Raw genomic sequence first — 19,614 nt, 5'->3', positions numbered from 1 at the left:
GAACCGCTGGATCCGTGTCCTGCCCATGCAGGGACGGCCATGGGGCAGCTTGTGGGGTGTGGGATGGGGAACGGGTGCCCTGGGTGTTGGTGGCACTCAGGGTGACCCCGTCCCCAGCTGGGCAACCTTCCTCGTGCTGGATTGTAGAGGTGACGGGGTGCTGGCTGCTGGGGAGACGCGTGTGAGTGACAAAGGGTGAGGAGGGGACAGCAGGGACCGAGGCCACCCACACCCCTCAGGCCCCCAGCACCTCCCGGAGCCGCGGTTTCACCACCACGTCTCCCTTGACCTCGTAGCTGAGGCTGTTCCAGGCCAGCAGCGCGGGCGGCAGGCGCAGGGACAGGAAGGCCGCGCGCATCTTATCCGGCGACAGCCCCGCGTCCCACAGGTAAACGTCGGTCAGCTCCCCTGAGAAGGAGTTGTAAAGGTCAAAACCACCCCCAAAACTGTCCTGCTCCTGTCCCAGCAGGATGGCAGCCGTGGACCCCACCGTGTAGCCCCTCTGCAGCCCCTTCCTCGGCCAGGGCTTCCCGTTGAGCCAGAACTCGGCGATGCCCGTGGAGGATTCCCAGCTGGCGCAGACGTGCTCCCACTCCCTGCGGCCCTCGGGGACGCGGAAGGTGACAAACTTTCCCCCCACGTAGAAGCGGTACTCCTCGGGTTTGGGCTTGAAGAGCAGGATCTCGTTGTCCTGGCCTTTGGTGGCGTAGGAGAAGAGGCTGTGGGGCCGGCTGAGGTCGGTGTAGGAGCGCAGGCACACGGTGAAGTTGCGCAGGGGCTGCTCCAGCTGCGCCTGCAGCACCACGTAGGCGTCGCTGGGATCCTTCCGGAACACGAACACCTTTCGGTACAGGTCTGGGGACAACAGAGGTGACATGCTGGGAGGCTGGCGTGTCCCACAGCCCTCTCTGGCTGTCCCCTGCTCCAGCATCCTCCAGCCCTGCTGGCCGAGAGCGATCCGAGAGCGATCCGAGAGCGATCTGAGAGCGATCCGAGAGCGATCCGAGACCTGCTGCCACATCCCCCTGGACCTGCCCTGCCTTGTGCTGGCTCCTGTCCCCAACCTCAGTGTTCCCCCACCTTCCTGGGCCACCATCCAGCTCCTGTCCCCCACCCCAGTGTCCCCCCTACCTTCCTGGGCCACCATCCCTGTGAGCACAGCCAGGACGGGCAGCCAGAGCTGCAGGAGGCCCATGGTCGGTGCTGGAGCCGGGTGGGCTCGGTGCTGCTGTCGGGTTTATGTGGCCGAGGAGGGGAGGGGACTGCCGGGGGGATGTCCCCAATCCCAGCCTCAGCAGCCTGGCGTGCCCGGGAGGGGCGATTTCATGCCCAGGGTGGGCGATTTCATGCCTGGCATGGGTGATTTCATGCCTGGCATGGGTGATTTCATGCCTGGCATGGGTGATTTCATGGCATCACGCGGCCGTGCCACAAGATCTGGGGTCATCCGCCTGCACGGGGCTGGGGGTGGGTTTGTGTCCCCAACCCTGGGTGACAAGGACACCCCAGCCATCTGCCCACCTGTGTGATGACCCCAGCACTCCTTCCCCAGGTGTGCCTGCTGTGGCAAACCCCCATTGGAGGGATGTGGTTCGATTTGGGATCATCTGAGGGGTACAAGGAAAGGTTCCCCTGTCCCCCCTGCCCTGAGCCACAGCTCGGGGCCACATCCTGGATTCTGCTCCGTCTGTCCTGCCCCAGGGGACTGAGATGGAGCCCTGGTGGCCGAGTGTCCTGCGGTGACCGTGGTGACCCAAGGGGACGGGCAGATGGGAAGGGGGAAGGTTTTGCCTGCCCCAAATGATGGTGCCGGGCTGGGGGTGTCGAGTCCTTGCAGGGGTTTGATGGATCCCCAATTTTGGGGACGATGTGGGCTCATTCCCCGCTGATCAGCGCCCCAGTTTAGCAGGGATGAGCCCCCAGCTCCTGCAGGGCTTGGCTGGGGCAGAGCAGCCCCGTTGTCCCCTCTGCTGTGCCCGTGTCACCCCCGTGACTGCACGCGCTGGCCCTCGTGGGTTTTGGGTATAAATGCCCCCACTCGTCCCTGGCAGGCTCCAAAGCTTCCTCAGGAGCTTCTGCTGCCAATTTGGAGGCACGAGGAGCCCACACCCCCCCATTTCCCGTCCTCCCATCGCCTCCCAGTCCCATCCAGTGCATTAACTGGGCTGGAGCAGTGCCTCAGGCAGTTGTGTTTAATTCCCGCTGCATCCTCTTGGCTTGTCACGAGAGATGGAAAAAATCCCATCACTTCCAAAATCCCCCACTCTGGAGTTTGGGGTGACCCCCCTGGGCAGCCTGAGGCACCCCGAGGCTTTCTGTGCTGGGCAATGGGGGGGTCCGGCCCCAAAGAGACCCCAAAGGACAGAGGGCACAGAGTGGGGGGTGCTGGGTGTGGGACAGACGCTGTGGGGGCACTGTGGGGCCAGAGGCTGATGCCAGGGTGCCAAGGCTTGTGCCAGCTGGCCAGGGGTCAGTGCTGGGTAGCCAAGGTTGGTGCCCAGGATCCAGAGTGCCAAGGCTTGTGCCAGGGGTCCGAGTCTGGCGCCGGGGGACCGGGGCTCAGTGCTGGGGGTCCAATCCGGTGCCGTGGGTCCGTTTGGTTCCGTGGGGCAGCCCCTGGATCTTGGCAGTGCCGGAGCTCAGAAGCCCCCGGAGCTCAGCATTCCCGGAGCTCGGCAATCCCGGAGTTTGGCAATCCCGGAGCTCAGCAGTCCCGGGAGCTCGGGATTCCCGGAGCTCGGCAATCCCGGAGCTCGGGATTCCCGGGATCTCGGCAGTCCCAGATCGGGGCATTCCTGGAGCTCGGCAATCCCGGAGCTCAAGATTCCCCGAGTTTGGCAATCCCGGATCAGGGCATTCCTGGAGCTCAGCATTCCCGGAGCTCCGTATCTTCCCGAGCTCAGCATTCCCGGAGCTCCGTATCCCCCCGAGCTCAGCATTCCCGGGAGCTCTGCATTCCCGGAGCTCAGCATTCCCGGAGTTTGGCAATCCCGGAGCTCGGCAGCCCCTGGAGCTCGTCATTCCTGGGAGCTCAGGATTCCCCAGAGCTCAGCAGTCCCGGAGTTTGGCATTCCCGGATCTGGGCATTCCCGGAGCTCTGCATTCCCTGGAGCTCGGCATTCCCGGACCTCAGGATTCCCGGGAGCTCAGCAATCCCGGAGCTCCGTATCCCCCCGAGCTCAGCAGCTCCCGGAGCTCGGCATTCCCGGAGCTCGGCAGTCCCGGGAGCTCAGAAGTCCCCGGATCTCAGCAGCCGTCGGAGCTCGGCAGTCCCGAAACTCGGCATTCCCCAGATCTCGGCATTCCCGGAGCTCCATACCCCCGGAGCTCCCTATTATCCCCCGGCTCCCTATTATCCCTGGAGCTCCGTATTCCCAGAGCTCCGTACCCCCGGATCTCCCGATGATCCCCCGGCTCTCAGCAGCCCCTGGAGCTCCGTGTTCCCAGAGCTCCGTACCCCCGGATCTCCCGACGATCCCCCGGCTCTCAGCAGCCCCTGGAGCTCCGTACCCCCGGATCTCCCGATGATCCCCCGGCTCTCAGCAGCCCCTGGAGCTCCGTATTCCCAGAGCTCCGTACCCCCGGATCTCCCGATGATCCCCGGGCTCTCAGCAGCCCCCGGCAGCCCCCACATCGCGGCGGCAGCTGCGGGCGAGCAGCAGCGCCAGGGGCCCGAGGCCGCAGTGCAGCACGCCCAGCGCCTCGCTCAGCCCCAGCGCCGTGTCGAAGTGCTGGAAGGAGCCGCAGGTGGGCTGGAGCAGCCCGGCCTGCAGCAGGAACTCCGCGGCCAGCCCCGCTCCGTAGGGCGCCCAGAGCCCCAGGAAGAGCCAGGCGAGCCCGGCTCCGCTGCCCCTGAGGCGCGGCACGGCCAGCGCGGCCAGCAGCAGCCCCGCGGGCAGCAGCAGCAGCAGGCACAGGCACAGCGCCAGGTGCAGCACGTAGAGCGGTGCCAGGATGCCCACGGCGCGCCGGACACACGCGGTGCCCGCTGCCACGCCGCTGACCAGCGCGGCCGGAGCGGCCAAGAGCAGCGCCAATGCCCACAGAGCCACGGCCAAGCGGCGGCTCCGCGGGTCCCAGCGAGCCCAGGCGGTGCTGCAGGAGCCGCTGGCCACCAGCAGCGCCTGGGCGAAGACGCTCCAGTGCCACAGGAGGTGCGTGAGGCGGCACAGCCCCGTGCCAAGGTGCCAACCCCGCGCCACGCCCGCCGCCAGCGCGGGCAGCAGCGCCGCGAACAGCGCCGTGCCCAGCGCCAGCTGCGCCACCAGCGCCCGGCTCTGCGGCCACCGCCACGCTTGGGGACGCTTGGCCAGGGCCACCAGCAAGGCGCCGGTGGCCAGCGCGGCCGCGACGCTGGTGGCGGCCAGGAAAGGGGGAGCAACGCGCTGGAAGAGGGGACAGAAGTGGTTGTGACACGGCGCGGCGTCGTAATCCGGGAGGGTGTCGTTGCTGAAAGTGCTGTCGTCGTAGGAGAAGTCGCCCATGATTTCCTCCAGGTCCAGGGAGCCCGCGGTGTCCAGGGTGCCGGGGGTCTGTGGGTGACAGGGCATGGGGAGGGTGGCACATGGCCCTGGTGCCACCGTGGGGATGGCGGGCAGGGCTGGGCAGGGCGGGTTATCAGGGAGGGACACGCGGGGACACGCACGGGGACACGCACGGGGACACGCACGGGGACAGCCGGGCTGCGGGTGGGGCCGGGATGGCGCCGCTTTCTGCCAGGAGGGACACGGGGAGGATGCAGAGCCCGGAGGGTGCACACAGAGCCCGTGGGGACACGGAGCCCCCCATGGTCCTGCCCGGAATTGGGGACCCTCAGGGCGCTGCTCAGTGCTGGGGACTCCCAAACCCCAAAAATCCCCCAAACCCCACTGGGCACTGAGGATTTCTGCTCAGAACTGGGGACTCCCCATAATCCTCTTCAGCATTTGGGACTCCTGTGACCCCACTCAGCACCAGGGACCCCCTAAACCCCACTGGAGGAGATCCCCATGATCCTGCTCAGAACTGGGGACTCCCTGTGACCCCTCTTAGGGTCCCCCTAAACCCTCATTAACACCCCTAAACCCCACTGGAGGAGAATCCTGTGATCCTGTCCAGAATTGGGGACCCTCAGGGCTCTATTCAGTTCTAGGGGACTCCTAAACCCCAAAAATCCCCCAAACCCCACTGAGCACTGGGGATTTCTGCTCAGAATTGGGGACCCCCCCATGATCCTGCTCAGAATTTGGGACTCCCTGTGACCCCACTCAGCACCAGGGATCCCCTAAAATCCCCCTAAATCCCACTGGGAATTCCCATGATCCTGCTCAGAACTGGGAATCCTCAGGGCTCTGACTCCCAAACCCCAAAAATCCCCTAAACCCCAATGGGCACTGGGGATTCCTGCTCAAAATTGGGGACCCCCATGATCCTGCACAGAATTTGGGACTCCTGTGACCCCACTCAGCACCAGGGACCCCCTAAACCCCACTGGAGGAGATCCCCATGATCCTGCCCACAACTGGGGGACCCTCAGGGCTCTACTGAGTTCTAGGGGACTCCTAAACCCCAAAAATCCCCCAAACCCCACTGGGGACCCCCATGATCCTGCTCAGAACTGGGGAATCCCTGTGACCCCTCCAAGGGTCCACAGGGACCCCCTAAACCCCCATTAACACCCCTAAACCCCACTGGAGGAGATTCCTGTGATCCTGTCCAGAATTGGGGACCCTCAGGGCTCTACTGAGTTCTAGGGGACTCCCAAACCCCAAAAATCCCCTAAACCCCATTGAGCACTGGGGATTTCTGCTCAGAACTGGGGACCCCCCCATGATCCTCCTCAGAATTTGGGACTCCTGTGACCCCACTCAGCCCCAGGGATCCCCAAAAATCCCCCTAAATCCCACTGGGAATTACCATGATCCTGCTCAGAACTGGGGATCCTCAGGGGTCTGACTCCCCAACCCCAAAAATCCCCTAAACCCCACTGGGCACTGGGGATTTCTGCTCAAAATTGGGGACCCCCATAATTCTCCTCAGAATTTGGGACTCCTGTGACCCCACTCATCACCAGGGATCCCCTAAACCCCACTGGAGGAGATCCCCATGATCCTGCCCACAACTGGGGGACCCTCAGGGCTCTACTGAGTTCTAGGGGACTCCTGAACCCCAAAAATCCCCCAAACCCCACTGGGGACCCCCATGATCCTGCTCAGAACTGGGGACCCCCATGATCCTGCTCAGAACTGGGGACTCCCTGTGACCCCTCTTAGGGACCCCCTAAACCCTCATTAACACCCCTAAACCCCACTGGAGGAGACCCCCATCACCCTCCTCAGCACTGGGGGACCCCCATTTTCCTCCTCACACCAAGGACCCCCCCAAGCCCTCCTCTCCTGGGGGATGTGGCACCACCAGGGACAGGAATTTGGGGCGGGGGGATGTCACTCACCACGGGGACGCAGTTGCCCATGATGTCTGGGGGTGGTGGCACCGGGGGTGGTGGCACCGGCGGTGGTGGCACCGGGGGTGGTGGCACCGGGGGTGGTGGCACCGGGGGTGACTCCTCCGCTCCAAACGGAGCCGAGGGCTGCGGGCACGAGATAAGAGGAGCCCCAAGGGCCGGCCCTGCCCCTCTCCCGCCCTGGCAGCGGGCGGAAAACGGGGGAACGGCGCTGCCGGGAAATTTCTCGAGCAGGAAACCATCGGGTTTTGGCAGGACGAGTGAAATTAATTAGGGATTATTTGTTTTTCCAAACGCTCCGGGGCTGTGCCAGCTCCAGGGAGGGGTTCGGGGTTTGGGGTTTTGAGGGGACCCCCCTCCCCTCTTTTCCTGGAGTCTGGAATTTCCTCAAGAGGAAGGAAGGGCTCCCGGGGTCATCCTGTGCCATTGGAGCAGCTTGGTGACAGGGCTGGTGGCCTTGGTGGCCTTCAGGGACATCGTTATAGCAATGTCCCCATAGGGCTGGGGGGCTCCGGGGTTGGGAATTGGGGTTCTGGTGGTAATTTGGGAGGAAATTTGGGGGTAAAAGTGACAGTTTGGGAGAAGATTTATGGGTGAAAGGCTTGGGGAGCTCCAGGGGTTGGGAATTGGGGTTCTGGTGATAATTTGGGAGGATATTTTTGGGGGTGAAAGTGCTGGGAAGTCACAATTTTGGGGGTGACTGTGGAGCAGATTTAGGGGTAAAAAGCTTAGGGAGCTCCTGGGGTTGGGAATTGGGGTTCTGGTGATAATTTGGGAGGATATTTGGGGGTAAAAGTGACAGTTTGGGGGTGACTGTGGAGCAGATTTTGGGGTGAAAGGCTTGGGGGGCTTCAAGGGTTGAGAATTGGGGTTCTGGTGGTAATTTGGGAGGATATTTGGGGTTGAAATGCTGGGAAATCACAGTTTGGGGGTGACTGTGGAGCAGATTTAGGGGTGAAAAGCTTAGGGAGCTCCAGAGGTTGGGAATTGGGGTTCTGGTGGTAATTTGGGAGGATATTTGGGGGTGGAAGTTACAGTTTGGGGGTGACTGTGGAGCAAATTTATGGGTGAAAACCTTGGGGGGCTTCAAGGGTTGAGAATTTGGGTTCTGGTGGTAATTTGGGAGGATATTTGGGGTTGAAATGCTGGCAAGTGACAGTTTGGGGGTGACTGTGGAGCAGATTTTGGGGTGAAAAGCTTGGGGGGCTCAGGGGTTGAGAATTTGGGTTCTGGTGGTAATTTGGGAGGATATTTGGGGGTGAAAGTGCTGGGAAATCACAATTTTGGGGGTGACTGTGGAGCAGATTTAGGGGTGAAAGGCTTGGGGGGCTCAGGGGTTGAGAATTTGGGTTCTGGTGGTAATTTGGGAGAATATTTTTGGGGGTGGAAGTGACAGTTTGGGGGTGACTGTGGAGCAGATGTTGGGTGAAAGGCCTGGGAAGCTCCAGAGGTTGGGAATTGGGGTTCTGGTGATAATTTGGGAGGATATTTTTGGGGGTAAAAGTGACAGTTTGGGGGTGATTGTGGAGCAAATTTATGGGTGAAAGGCCTGGGGAGCTTCAGGGGTTGGGAATTGGGGTTCTGGTGGTAATTTGGGAGGATATTTGGGGTTGAAATGCTGGGAAATCACAGTTTGGGGGTGACTGTGGAGCAGATTTTGGGGTGAAAGGCCTGGGGGGCTCAGGAGTTGGGAATTGGGGTTCTGGTGATAATTTGGAGGATATTTGGGGGTGAAAGTGACAGTTTGGGGGTGACTGTGGAGCAAATTTATGGGTGAAAGGCCTGGGGAGCTCCTGGGGTTGGGAATTGGGGTTCTGGTGGTAATTTGGGAGGATATTTGGGGGTGAAAGTGCTGGGAAGTCACAATTTTGGGGGTGACTGTGGAGCAGATTTAGGGGTGAAAAGCTTGGGGGGCTCAGAGGTTGGGAATTGGGGTTCTGGTGGTAATTTGGGAGGAAATTTGGGGTTGAAATGCTGGGAAATCACAGTTTGGGGGTGACTGTGGAGCAAATTTATGGGTGAAAACCTTGGGGGGCTTCAAGGGTTGAGAATTTGGGTTCTGGTGGTAATTTGGGAGGATATTTTTGGGGGGAAAAGTGACAGTTTGGGGGTGACTGTGGAGAAGATTTTGGGGGGAAAGGCTTGGGGGGCTCAGAGGTTGGGAATTGGGGTTCTGGTGGTAATTTGGGAGAATATTTGGATTTGAAATGCTGGGAAGTGACAGTTTGGGGGTGACTGTGGAGCAGATTTAGGGGTGAAAGGCTTGGGGGGCTTCAGGGGTTGGGAATTGGGGTCGCTGCTGTTTGGGGAGTGTTGGGGGCCAGGATTTGGGGGTCTCTGAGGGGCAGATTTGGGGGTGAAAGGGCTGAGGAGGAATTTGGGAATTGACGACTTTGGAGAGGTTGAGGAAGAATTTGGGGGGGATTGAGGGGAAATTGGGAAATGGGAATTTGGGGGGGATTGAGAATTTGGGGGGGATTGAGGGGCAGATTTGGGGGTGAGATGACTGAGGAGGAATTTGGGAATTGAGAATTTTGGAGGGGGGCTGAGGAGGAATTTGGGAATTGGGAATTTGGGGGGAATTGAGGGGCAGATTTCGGGGTGAAAATCCCAGGGATTGGGATTTGGGGTCGCTGCTCTTTGGGAGGAGCTGCCGAGGGTCAGCACCAGGATCAGGGTGGCTTTGGGGGCTCAGAGGAGTTTTTGGGGTGCTGATCTCTTTTACCCCCTCCCACCACCCCCAAACCGCCCCCCTTTGACCCCCCATCCCCAAACACACACACACACACAGGTAAGGTGTGTAATCCAGATATATTTATAGGATTATTTTCCGAGATTAGCACAGGATATTAGAAAGGTTATAAAGTCACATCGACGGTCGTTGGCTCCCTTTTTTTTTTTTTAAATTTTTATATGTACAGACAGAAAAAAAAAAAAAACAAAAACCACAGCACAACAACACAGCCCAGCCTCTGCCCCCCACCCTGGCCTCTCCAGAGCCCCCCAAAATATGGCTTTCGTGTCTATTGAGAGTTCAGTGCCGGCCAGGAAGCCTCCAAGGGGGTCCCCAAATCCTCTTTGTGTCCCCAACCCCATGAATGGGTGGATGTGGGGCCACCCATGGGACCCTCCAAGGATGGGGTGGTGGCCTGGACACGGTGACAGACTGACCGTGTCCATCCCTGTGTGACACCGGGGTGTCTGTCACCCCAAAGGGACCCCAAAAGGGGTTGTTCTGTCCCTCGTTGTGTCACCGTTGGTGTGGCCCTGTCACAGCTCCCACCTGGACCCTCCCTGTCCTCGCTGTCACCGCCGGGGGTGACACCAATCCTGTCCCCACCGAACCCTTTGGGTTCTCATTGCCAGAGGTGGCCTCAGATGGAATCTCTGACCCTCATTGGCTCCTCCCAGGTGACACCTGGGCCAGGTGACACCTGCACAGCTCCCTGCCCGCTCCCCGGGCGGCCCTGCCGCGCCCCACGGCAGGGGGAACCTCAAAAAACGCCTCGAAATGACCAAAACCACCTCAAAACCACTTCAAAATCACCTCAAAACCACCGAAACCACCTCAAAACCACTTCAAAATCACCTCAAAACGACCAAAACCACCTCAAAACCACCGAAACCACCTCAAAACCACCAAAACCACCTCAAAACCACTTCAAAATCACCTCAAAATGACCAAAACCACCTCAAAACCACCGAAACCACCTCAAAACGATCAAAACCACCTCAAAAAATGCCTCAAAACGACCAAAACCACCTCAAAACGACCAAAACCACCTCAAAACCACCTCAAAATGACCAAAACCACCTCAAAATCACCTCAAAACCACCGAAACCACCTCAAGACCATCAAAACCACCTCAAAACGACCAAAACCACCTCAAAATCATGTCGAAACCACCAAAACCATGTCAAAACCACCTCAAAACAACCAAAAACACCTCAAAACAACCAAAACCACCTCAAAACCATCAAAACCCCCTTAAACCAACCAAAAACACCTCAAAACCAGCAAAACCACCTCAAAACCACATCAAGACCACCAAAACCATGTCAAAACCAGCAAAACCACCTCAAAACCAGCAAAACCACCTCAAAATCACCAAAACCACCTCAAAGCCACTTCAGCGCCACCAAAATCACCTCAAAACCATCTCAGAAAGAACCGAAACCACCTCAGACCCAACCAAGACCACCAAAAGCGCCTCCAAACCACCAAAACCACCTCCAAACCACTGCAGAACCACCAAAACCATCTCAGAAACACCCCAAAACCACCTCGAAACCACCAAAAAACTCCTCAAAACCACCAAAAACACCCCAAAAACTCCTCCAAAACTCCATGTCCTGCTCCTTCCCAGTGCCAACACTGCTCCTGACACAGCTGGGCCATGGTGGTCACCTCTGTGGTCACCTCTGTGGTGTCCCCACAGTGTCACTGGGCCTCCTCTGCCTCACCTGAGCCCCACTGGTGTCCCCAAAGGTGGCACGGGTGGCACAGGTGGTGGCAGGGTTTGGTGGGGGGTGACACTTCCAGCCCCGTGGAAGAGACGGTGAAATTCTGGTTTCCCGTTTCTCAAAGGGTTCCTCTTCTCCAGATGACCCCAAATCCACAAGGAGACCTCCCAGCTAAGGTTACCAATTTCTAAAAAGGTTTCTTCTCCTCCAGATGACCCCAAATCCATGCAGGGACTTCCCAGCTAAAGTTACACCTCCCAAAATCCATGGGGAGACCTCCCAGGTGAGGTTACACCTCCCAAAATCCATGAGGTGACCTCCCAAGTAAGATTTCCCATTTCTCAAAGGGTTCCTTCTCCTCCAGACAGCCCCAAATCCATGGGGTGACCTCCCAGCTGAGGTTGCCACCTCTCCAAGGGTCTCCTCATCCTCCAGATGACTCCCAAATCCATGGGTTGACCTCCCAAGGTGAGGTTACCCATTTCTAAAAAGGTTCCTTCTCCTCCAGATGACCCCAAATCCATGCAGAGACCTCCCAGGTGAGGTTACACCTCCCAAAATCCATGGGCCGACCTCCCAGCTGAGGAGCCCCTCTGGAGGTTCCTCTCCTCCAGAAAACCCCAAATCCACAGGGTGACCTCCCAAGTAAGATTTCCCATTTCTTAAAGGGTTCCTCTTCTCCAGATGACCCCAAATCCACAAGGAGACCTCCCAGCTAAGGTTACCCATTTCTAAAAAGGTTCCTTCTCCCCCAGATGACCCCAAATCCATGCAGGGACTTCTCAGCTAAAGTTACACCTCTCAAAATCCATGGAGAGACCTCCCAAGGCGAGGTTACACCTCCCAAAATCCACGAGGTGACCTCCCAAGTAAGATTTCCCATTTCTCCAAGGGTCTCCTCCTCCTCCAGATGACCCCAAATCCATGGGCTGACCTCCCAAGGTGAGGTTACCAATTTCTAAAAAGGTTCCTTCTCCTCCAGATGACCCCAAATCCATGCAGAGACCTCCCAGGTGAGGTTAAACCTCCCAAAATCCACGAGGTGACCTCCCAAGTAATATTACCCATTTCTTAAAGGGTTCCTTGTCCTCCAGATGACCCCAAATCCACAAGGAGACCTCCCAGCTAAGGTTACCAATTTCTAAAAAGGTTCCTTCTCCTCCAGATGACCCCAAATTCATGGGGAGACCTCCCAGGCAAGGTTACACCTCCCAAAATCCATGCAGAGACCTCCCAGGTGAGGTTACACCTCCCAAAATCCATGCGGAGACCTCCCAGCTGAGGAGCCCCTCAGGAGGTTCCTCTCCTCCAGAAAACCCCAAATCCACGGGGTTCCAGCCCCAAGGGCATCTCCTGCCACCCCCTTGTGCCCAGACTGGCACGTGGTGGCATCCCAGACCAGCTCATGCCAAGGCTGGCGGTGCCCTAAGGATGCCAGGGGGGTGCAGCCCCATCCTGGGGGTGCCCAGTTTGGGGGGGCTCAGCTGGGGAAGGTGTTTGGTTTTGTCGTGGAAGTGAAGTGAAGTGGAAGAGGCAGGAGGAAGAGCAGGAGGAAGGGTGAACCCCCCTCCCCAAAAAGCCTCTGTGGTGACCCCAAACTCCCCAGACCCCAAATCCAGGTGTTTTGGTGGGGATTCTCAGAGCCAAGAAGAAAATCAGCCCTTTCCAAGCTCATCCCTGCCCTGGGAAGGGGCTGGGGAGGGAAATGGGGGGCAGAGAGAGACCCCAGCTCCGCTCTGGGGGTCCCAGGGAAGCAGCCCCAGCCCCAGGGGCGCTGCTTCCTGCACTGAACATCTCAATAGATGGTTCAAATTGGCATTTCCAATCAGAGAATTTAAGTAAAAATTAAATATTTTTTTAAAAAAATCTTTTTTAAAGGGGCTTTTCTTCTAGATTTGCCCCCCTCCCACCCCCACCAAAATAAACCTGAGCCCTCCCCCCTCCCGCTGGGGTGGGACCGGGGAGCTCTGGGGGCTCCAGGTGTCTCTGGGGGTCCCACCCTGGCCTTTCACCCCCTTTCACACACTGACTGCACGAGGACAGCTCTGCTCCCGCATGGACACTGCTCCACAAGAACCACCAAGGACAAAACCGGGCCGGGGGCTCGCTCTGCTCCCACCTGGAGTCACCCCCCGAGCACGGGGAGGGGACAACGGGGACACCCAGGATGCCAACCTCACCCCGGGAACACCACCCAGAGATGGGATTTTATCCTTGGACATCAAAGAAACCAAAAAAAGGGAGAGAAACAAAGGGAAGAGCTACATCGACCCCAGCCCAACACCCCAACCAAGGGCCCGAAGCAAAGAGCAGCCACGAAACCAAAGCCAAAAAAATCAAAAAAGGTCCAAAAAGGAAGAAGGAAGGAAGGAAGGAAGGAAGGAGTCGCTCACTCACGGGTTTTGGGTCTGTGGGGATCGGGGCGTGGGGATGGAGGTGCAAGCAAGCAAACGGGGCCGGGGCTCTCGCTGTTGGAGTGAAGGATTTGTACAAGTTCAAGAAGCGTCAGCAGCGCCTCGAGGCCGGTGGCTCTCCCTGCTCTCTGTCCCGCCATCCCTCTGTCCGTCCGTCCGTCCGCCCGTGCCGGGCGCCAGAGAAAATCTGTTGGGTTTTGTGGGGTTTGTGGTCTGGTTGCCGTTGCCATCGGGGTTCTCTTGGCTCCATTTCTCTCTCTCTCTCTCTCTCTCTCTCTCTCTCCTCTCTCTCTGACCCTTTTAGATGAAATATTCCTTCTTGTCGTCGCCGCCGGCCTGGCCGCCCTCGGCGTTGATGATGGCGGTGTCGGCGTCCGGAGCGTCGTCCGAGCCTTTGGCCTCGTGGGTCAGGTACGTCCCTGGAGAAGGGGGGACAGGGGTTGGGGACACGGGGGGCTCTGACAGAGACCCCTCCCACAGAGCCACAGGGACTGGAGGGTCTGCTGGGGTTGGATGCAGTGGGAAAGGCACCGGGCTGGGAGGGGAGCAATGGGATGGGATCAATGGGATGGGATCAATGGGATGGGATGGGATGGGATGGGATGGGATCAATGGGATGGGATGGGATGGGATGGGATGGGATGGGATGGGAGCAATGGGATGGGATGGGATGGGATGGGATCCATGGGATCCATGGAATGGGATGCAATGGGATCAATGGGATAGGAGGGATCCATGGGATGGGATTCATGGGATGGGTTCCATGGGATGGGGTGGGATGGGATCCATGGGATGGGATGGGATGGGATCATTGGGATGGGATGGGATGGGATAAATGGGATGGGATCAATGGGATGGGATCATGGGATGGACCAATGGGATGGGATCCATGAGATTCATGGGATGGGATCCATGGGATGGGATGGGATTGATGGGATCCATAGGACAGGATCAATGGGATCCATAAGATGGGATCCATGGGATGGGATGGAATCCATGAGATTCATGGGATGGGATCAATGGGATGGGATGGGATCCATAAGATGGGATCCATGGGATGGGATGGGATCAATGGGATCCATAGGACAGGATCAATGGGATCCACGGGATGGGATGGGATCAATGGGATCCATAGGACCGGATCAATGGGATCCACGGGATGGGAGCTGCCTCCCCCTGCATTCCCTGGGACATTCCCATGCTGGGCAGCACCAGGAGCTGCCTCCCTTCACCCCCCCTACCCCGAGACCCCCGAAGGCTCCTCCAGCCCCCCCTGCAGCCCCCCAGGCCGTACCTTTGTGCCTGATCAGGTAATGTCCCAGCACGATGAGGAGGCTGAGCAGGAGGAAGACGATGACGGCCACCACGCCGCCGATCATGGCGTGGTAGGTGCTGGAGGTCGAGGGCACCGGGCTGGCATCTGCCCAGGCATGGGGAGGGAAAAAAGAGACACAAAAAGGAGACCCTGAGACCCTGCAGGGCAGCAGAAGATGCTGCTCCTCCCCACCAGGAGCTCCATCCTGCTGAGGGTGCTGGCACAGTGAGAATGGGGGGAGCACAGGGGAAATCTCATCCTCCATCAAAAAAAAAAAATTAAAAAATCAAAAAGCAAAATGGAAATCTCATCCTCCACACTGGGGTTTTGGCCCCAAAAAGGGAGGGTGAGCAGGTTTGGGTGGGAGGGGACATGCAGGATGGCATGGCCACCCGAGAGGTGATGGCAGGACCCCAAAGGTGGCCCTGAATCCTGTCCTGGATGTGGAATCCAGTGGAAAGATTCCATCCCGTGCTGGAATCCTGTGCCAGCCCTGTGGCACGGTGACAAATCCTCGTGCCAGCTGTGCCCCATCAGCTCAGGGTGGGGACAGAGCCGCATTCGGGAAGGACAAGACGAGGGACACACAGGGGTGGCAGCAGGACAGAGGGACAGCACGGCACACGGACACACAGGACAAGGGACAGCTTGGGGCTCCTCCTGGAAAACCTGAGGGACTGAAGCCACCTGGCAGGGCTGTCCCCAGGCCAGGGCAGGGCCACCGTCCTCCTGTGGAGCTTCTCCAGGCCAAAGAGACAGAAAAGGAGCTTACGGTACCTTGGGTGGGAGCTGGAGTGGAGGATGGAGCCGAGGCCATGGAAGGATGAGAGATGGGCTGGGAAGGGCCCAGGGTGGAGTGAACGTGTGGGGTGGGGAGCTGGGGAACATCTGGGGAGGACAACAAAAACACAGCACAGGAGTCAATGGCACGAAGGGACAGCGAGGTGACAGAGCCCTGAGGGGACCCCGAGCGGGTCCATCTGTGAGCCCTCTGCTGCTGCCACCAATCTTTGGGACCATCCTGACCATCTCCTGTCCTGGTTACCTCCAGAGGGACTCTCATGGTGTCACCCATGACAGTGTGGTCCTTGGGGACCTTGGGGACCACAGGGTGCTGGCACCAAGGTGGGCAAGGCTGGAGGTGGCTCCAGTGCCTGAGCCACGAGTGGCTTTAGGGACAAAAGTGACAATTCCACCAAGGCCGGATGTGGAGCTCTGTGTCTGCTGTGACAGGGGCAGTGCCACCAGGTGGGCAAGGGACAGCGGGTGCCACCTCTCAAGGGACAGCGGGTGCCATCTGTCAAGGACAGCGGGTGCCACCTCTCAAGGGACAGCGGGTGCCACCTCTAAAGGAGAGCAGGTGACATCTGTCAAGGACAGCGGGTGCCACCTCTAAAGGAGAGCAGGTGCCATCTGTCAAGGGACAGCAGGTGCCACCTCTCAAGGACAGCAGGTGCCATCTGTCAAAGGACAGCAGGTGCCACCTCTCAAGGACAGCAGGTGCCATCTGTCAAAGGACAGTAGGTGCCACCTCTCAAGGGACAGCGGGTGCCACCTCTCAAGGACAGCAAGTGTCACCTCTCAAGGACAGCAGGTGCCATCTGTCAAGGGACAGCAGGTGCCACCTCTCAAGGACAGCAGGTGCCATCTGTCAAAGGACAGCAGGTGCCACCTCTCAAGGACAGCAGGTGCCACCTCTCAAGGGACAGCGGGTGCCACCTCTCAAGGGACAGCAGGTGCCATCTGTCAAGGGACAGCAGGTGCCATCTGTCAAAGGACAGCAGGTGCCACCTCTCAAGGACAGCAGGTGCCACCTCTCAAGGGACAGCAGGTGCCACCTCTCAAGGGACAGCGGGTGCCACCTCTAAAGGAGAGCAGGTGCCACCTCTCAAGGACAGTGGGTGCCACCTCTAAAGGAGAGCAGGTGCCACTTCTCAAGGACAGTGGGTGCCACCTCTCAAGGACAGTGGGTGCCACCTCTCAAGGGACAGCGGGTGCCACCTCTCAAGGACAGCGGGTGCCACCTCTCAAGGACAGCAGGTGCCACCTCTCAAGGGACAGCGGGTGCCACCTCTCAAGGACAGCAGGTGCCACCTCTCAAAGGACAGCAGGTGCCACCTCTCAAAGGACAGCAGGTGCCACCTCTCAAGGACAGCAGGTGCCATCTGTCAAGGGACAGCGGGTGCCACCTCTCAAGGACAGCAGGTGCCATCTGTCAAAGGACAGTGGGTGCTGCCTCTCAAAGGACAGCAGGTGCCACCTATCAAGGACAGCAGGTGCCACCTCTCAAGGGACAGTGGGTGCCACCTCTCAAGGGACAGCGAGTGCCATCTGTCAAGGGACAGCAGGTGCCACCTCTCAAGGACAGCGGGTGCCACCTCTCAAGGACAGCGGGTGCCACCTCTCAAGGGACAGCGGGTGCCATCTGTCAAGGGACAGCAGGTGTCACCTCTCAAGGACAGCAGGTGCCACCTCTCAAGGGACAGCAGGTGCCACCTCTAAAGGGACAGCAGGTGCCACCTCTCAAGGACAGCAGGTGCCACCTCTCAAGGAGAGCAGGTGCCACCTCTCAAGGACAGTGGGTGCCACCTCTCAAGGGACAGCAGGTGCCACCTCTCAAGGACAGCAGGTGCCATCTCTCAAGGACAGCAGGTGCCACCTCTCAAGGGACAGCGGGTGCCACCTCTCAAGGACAGCGGGTGCCATCTCTCAAGGACAGCAGGTGCCACCTCTCAAGGACAGTGGGTGCCACCTCTCAAGGACAGCAGGTGCCACCTCTCAAGGACAGCAGGTGCCATCTGTCAAGGACAGTGGGTGCCATCTGTCAAGGGACAGCAGGTGCCATCTGTCAAGGGACAGCAGGTGCCACCTCTCAAGGACAGCAGGTGCCACCTCTCAAGGGACAGTGGGTGCCACCTCTCAAGGGACAGCAGGTGCCACCTCTCAAGGACAGCAGGTGCCAACTCTCAAGGGACAGCAGGTGCCACCTCTCAAGGACAGCACCAGGCACTCAGGGTGAGCCCCTGGATGGGTGCAGAGAGCTCTGGGTGCTCACACAGGGGACACAGGGGACACACAAGGGTGACACAGCAGTGGCTGCACAGGGTTGGGCATTCGGGGGCTCCTTCTGGGCAGGCTGAGGGAGGGGACACAGGGGACAAAGTGCCACCAGTGAGGTGCCACCACACTGCAGGGGAAGGAGGCAGGAAAGGGAAGAGCTGGAGCAAAGGAAGGAGAGCAGGAAGCTTTGGATTTGCTTTGGATTTCCCAAATCCAAGGGAAAATGGCAGGAAATGGGATCATGGGGGTGGGCACGGGCTGGGATGGGCATGGGGAGCTGGGACGGGCACGGGGAGCTGGGGTGGGCACAGGGAGCTGGGGTGGGCACGGGGAGCTGGGGTGGCAGCAGCACACAGCACACACAGCCCTGAACCACGTGTGACACGTGGCATGGGGACATGGGGACACTGAGCATGCCAGCCCTGCTCCATGTGTGACACATGGCATGGGGACATGGGGACACACACGGCCCTGAACCACATGTGACACATGGCATGGGGACATGGGGACACACACAGCTCCGTCCCATGTGTGACACATGGAATGGGGACATGGGGACACTGAGCATGCCAGCCCTGCTCCATGTGTGACACATGGCATGGGGACATGGGGACACTGAGCATGCCAGCCCTGCTCCATGTGTGACACATGGCATGGGGACATGGGGACACTGAACATGCCAGCCCTGCCCCATGTGTGACACATGGCATGGGGACATGGGGACACACACAGCCCTGTCCCATGTGTGACACATGGCATGGGGACACACACAGCTCTGTCCCATGTGTGACACATGGCATGGGGACATGGGGACACTGAGCATGCCAGCCCTGCTCCATGTGTGACACATGGCATGGGGACATGGGGACACACACAGCTCTGCCCCATGTGTGACACATGACATGGGGACACAGAGCATGCCAGCCCTGCTCCATGTGTGACACACGGCATGGGGACATGGGGACACACATGGCCCTGAACCACGTGTGACACATGGCATGGGGACATGGGGACACACATGGCCCTGAACCATGTGTGACACATGGCATGGGGACATGGGGACACACACAGCTCTGCCCCATGTGTGACACATGGCATGGGGACAAACAGAGCACAGTCAGGGGACAGCACCACGTGGGGAGCAGCAGGAGCTGCCCCTTCCCACCCCAGGACAGGTGACAAAATGACACATTTTGGGCACACAGGGTGCACAGGTGACAGGGTGACACTTTTTGGGCACACAGGTGACACACAGTGCCACATTTTGGGCACACAGGATGCACAGTGCCACATTTTGGGCACACAGGTGACACAGTGACACTTTTTGGGCACACAGGATGCACAGGTGACACAATGACACATTTTGGGCACACAGGATGGCAGTGCACTCATCCCCAGGTGACACAGTGCCACATTTTGGGCACACAGGATGCACAGGTGACAGGGATGACACAGTGACACTTTTTGGGCACACAGGTGACACAGTGCCACATTCTGGGCACGCAGGATGCACAGGTGACAGGGATGACACAGTGACACTTTTTGGGCACACAGGTGACACAGTGCCACATTCTGGGCACGCAGGATGCAGTGCCCTCACCCACAGGTGACAGGGATGACACGGTGCCACATTTTGGGCACACAGGTGACACAGTGCCACCTTTTGGGCACACAGGATGCACAGGTGACACAGGGCCACATTTTGGGCACACAGGTGACACACAGTGCCACATTTTGGGCACACAGGATGCACAGGTGACACAGTGCCACATTTTGGGCACACAGGATGCAGTGCCCTCACCCACAGGTGACAGGGATGACACGGTGCCACATTTTGGGCACATGGGTGACACAGTGCCACATTTTGGGCACGCAGGATGCACAGGTGACAGGGATGACACAGTGACACTTTTTGGGCA

At 58.9% G+C, this 19,614-nt stretch overlaps 3 protein-coding genes across 52 annotated transcripts in view; all 3 read right to left on the bottom strand.

The window, feature by feature from the left end:
- Positions 1-179: 179 nt before the first annotated feature.
- On the bottom strand, positions 180-1,195 carry LOC141725539 (serum amyloid P-component-like). Its single transcript, XM_074529387.1, has 2 exons — positions 1,132-1,195; positions 180-855 (listed from the first exon to the last, which is right to left on the bottom strand). The coding sequence occupies exons 1-2, from the start codon at positions 1,193-1,195 to the stop codon at positions 236-238; spliced, it is 684 nt and encodes a 227-aa protein (XP_074385488.1). The 3' UTR covers positions 180-235.
- A 2,306-nt stretch (positions 1,196-3,501) lies between these two features.
- Positions 3,502-7,133, bottom strand: ACKR1 (atypical chemokine receptor 1 (Duffy blood group)). The gene is made up of 2 exons (XM_074529386.1): positions 6,431-7,133; positions 3,502-4,532 (listed from the first exon to the last, which is right to left on the bottom strand). Exons 1-2 carry the CDS (start codon positions 6,449-6,451, stop codon positions 3,609-3,611), a joined length of 945 nt encoding a protein of 314 aa, XP_074385487.1. The 5' UTR covers positions 6,452-7,133; the 3' UTR covers positions 3,502-3,608.
- A 2,101-nt stretch (positions 7,134-9,234) lies between these two features.
- The window catches only part of CADM3 (cell adhesion molecule 3), a 42,506-nt gene continuing 32,126 nt past the window's right edge, over positions 9,235-19,614 (bottom strand). Inside the window, exons 8-14 of one of the 50 annotated variants that reach the window (XM_074529384.1) lie at positions 14,615-14,740; positions 11,841-13,739; positions 10,308-11,614; positions 10,206-10,225; positions 10,114-10,153; positions 10,032-10,071; positions 9,235-9,967 (exon numbers count right to left, since the gene is read on the bottom strand). In XM_074529384.1, the coding sequence (XP_074385485.1) occupies positions 13,621-13,739; positions 14,615-14,740 (245 nt within the window). In that variant the 3' untranslated portion in view covers positions 9,235-9,967; positions 10,032-10,071; positions 10,114-10,153; ... (1 more) ...; positions 10,308-11,614; positions 11,841-13,620. Of the gene's footprint in view, positions 11,615-11,840; positions 13,740-14,614; positions 14,741-19,614 lie in introns of all 50 variants that reach the window. The other 49 variants (XM_074529354.1, XM_074529358.1, XM_074529366.1 and 46 more) reach the window with 49 other exon arrangements.

The sequence above is a fragment of the Zonotrichia albicollis genome, chromosome 30, assembly GCF_047830755.1.
Source record: "Zonotrichia albicollis isolate bZonAlb1 chromosome 30, bZonAlb1.hap1, whole genome shotgun sequence".
Taxonomy (NCBI): domain Eukaryota; kingdom Metazoa; phylum Chordata; class Aves; order Passeriformes; family Passerellidae; genus Zonotrichia; species Zonotrichia albicollis.
Note: the sequence above shows the minus strand (reverse complement) of the source record. Positions and strands in the feature narration are given on the sequence as shown.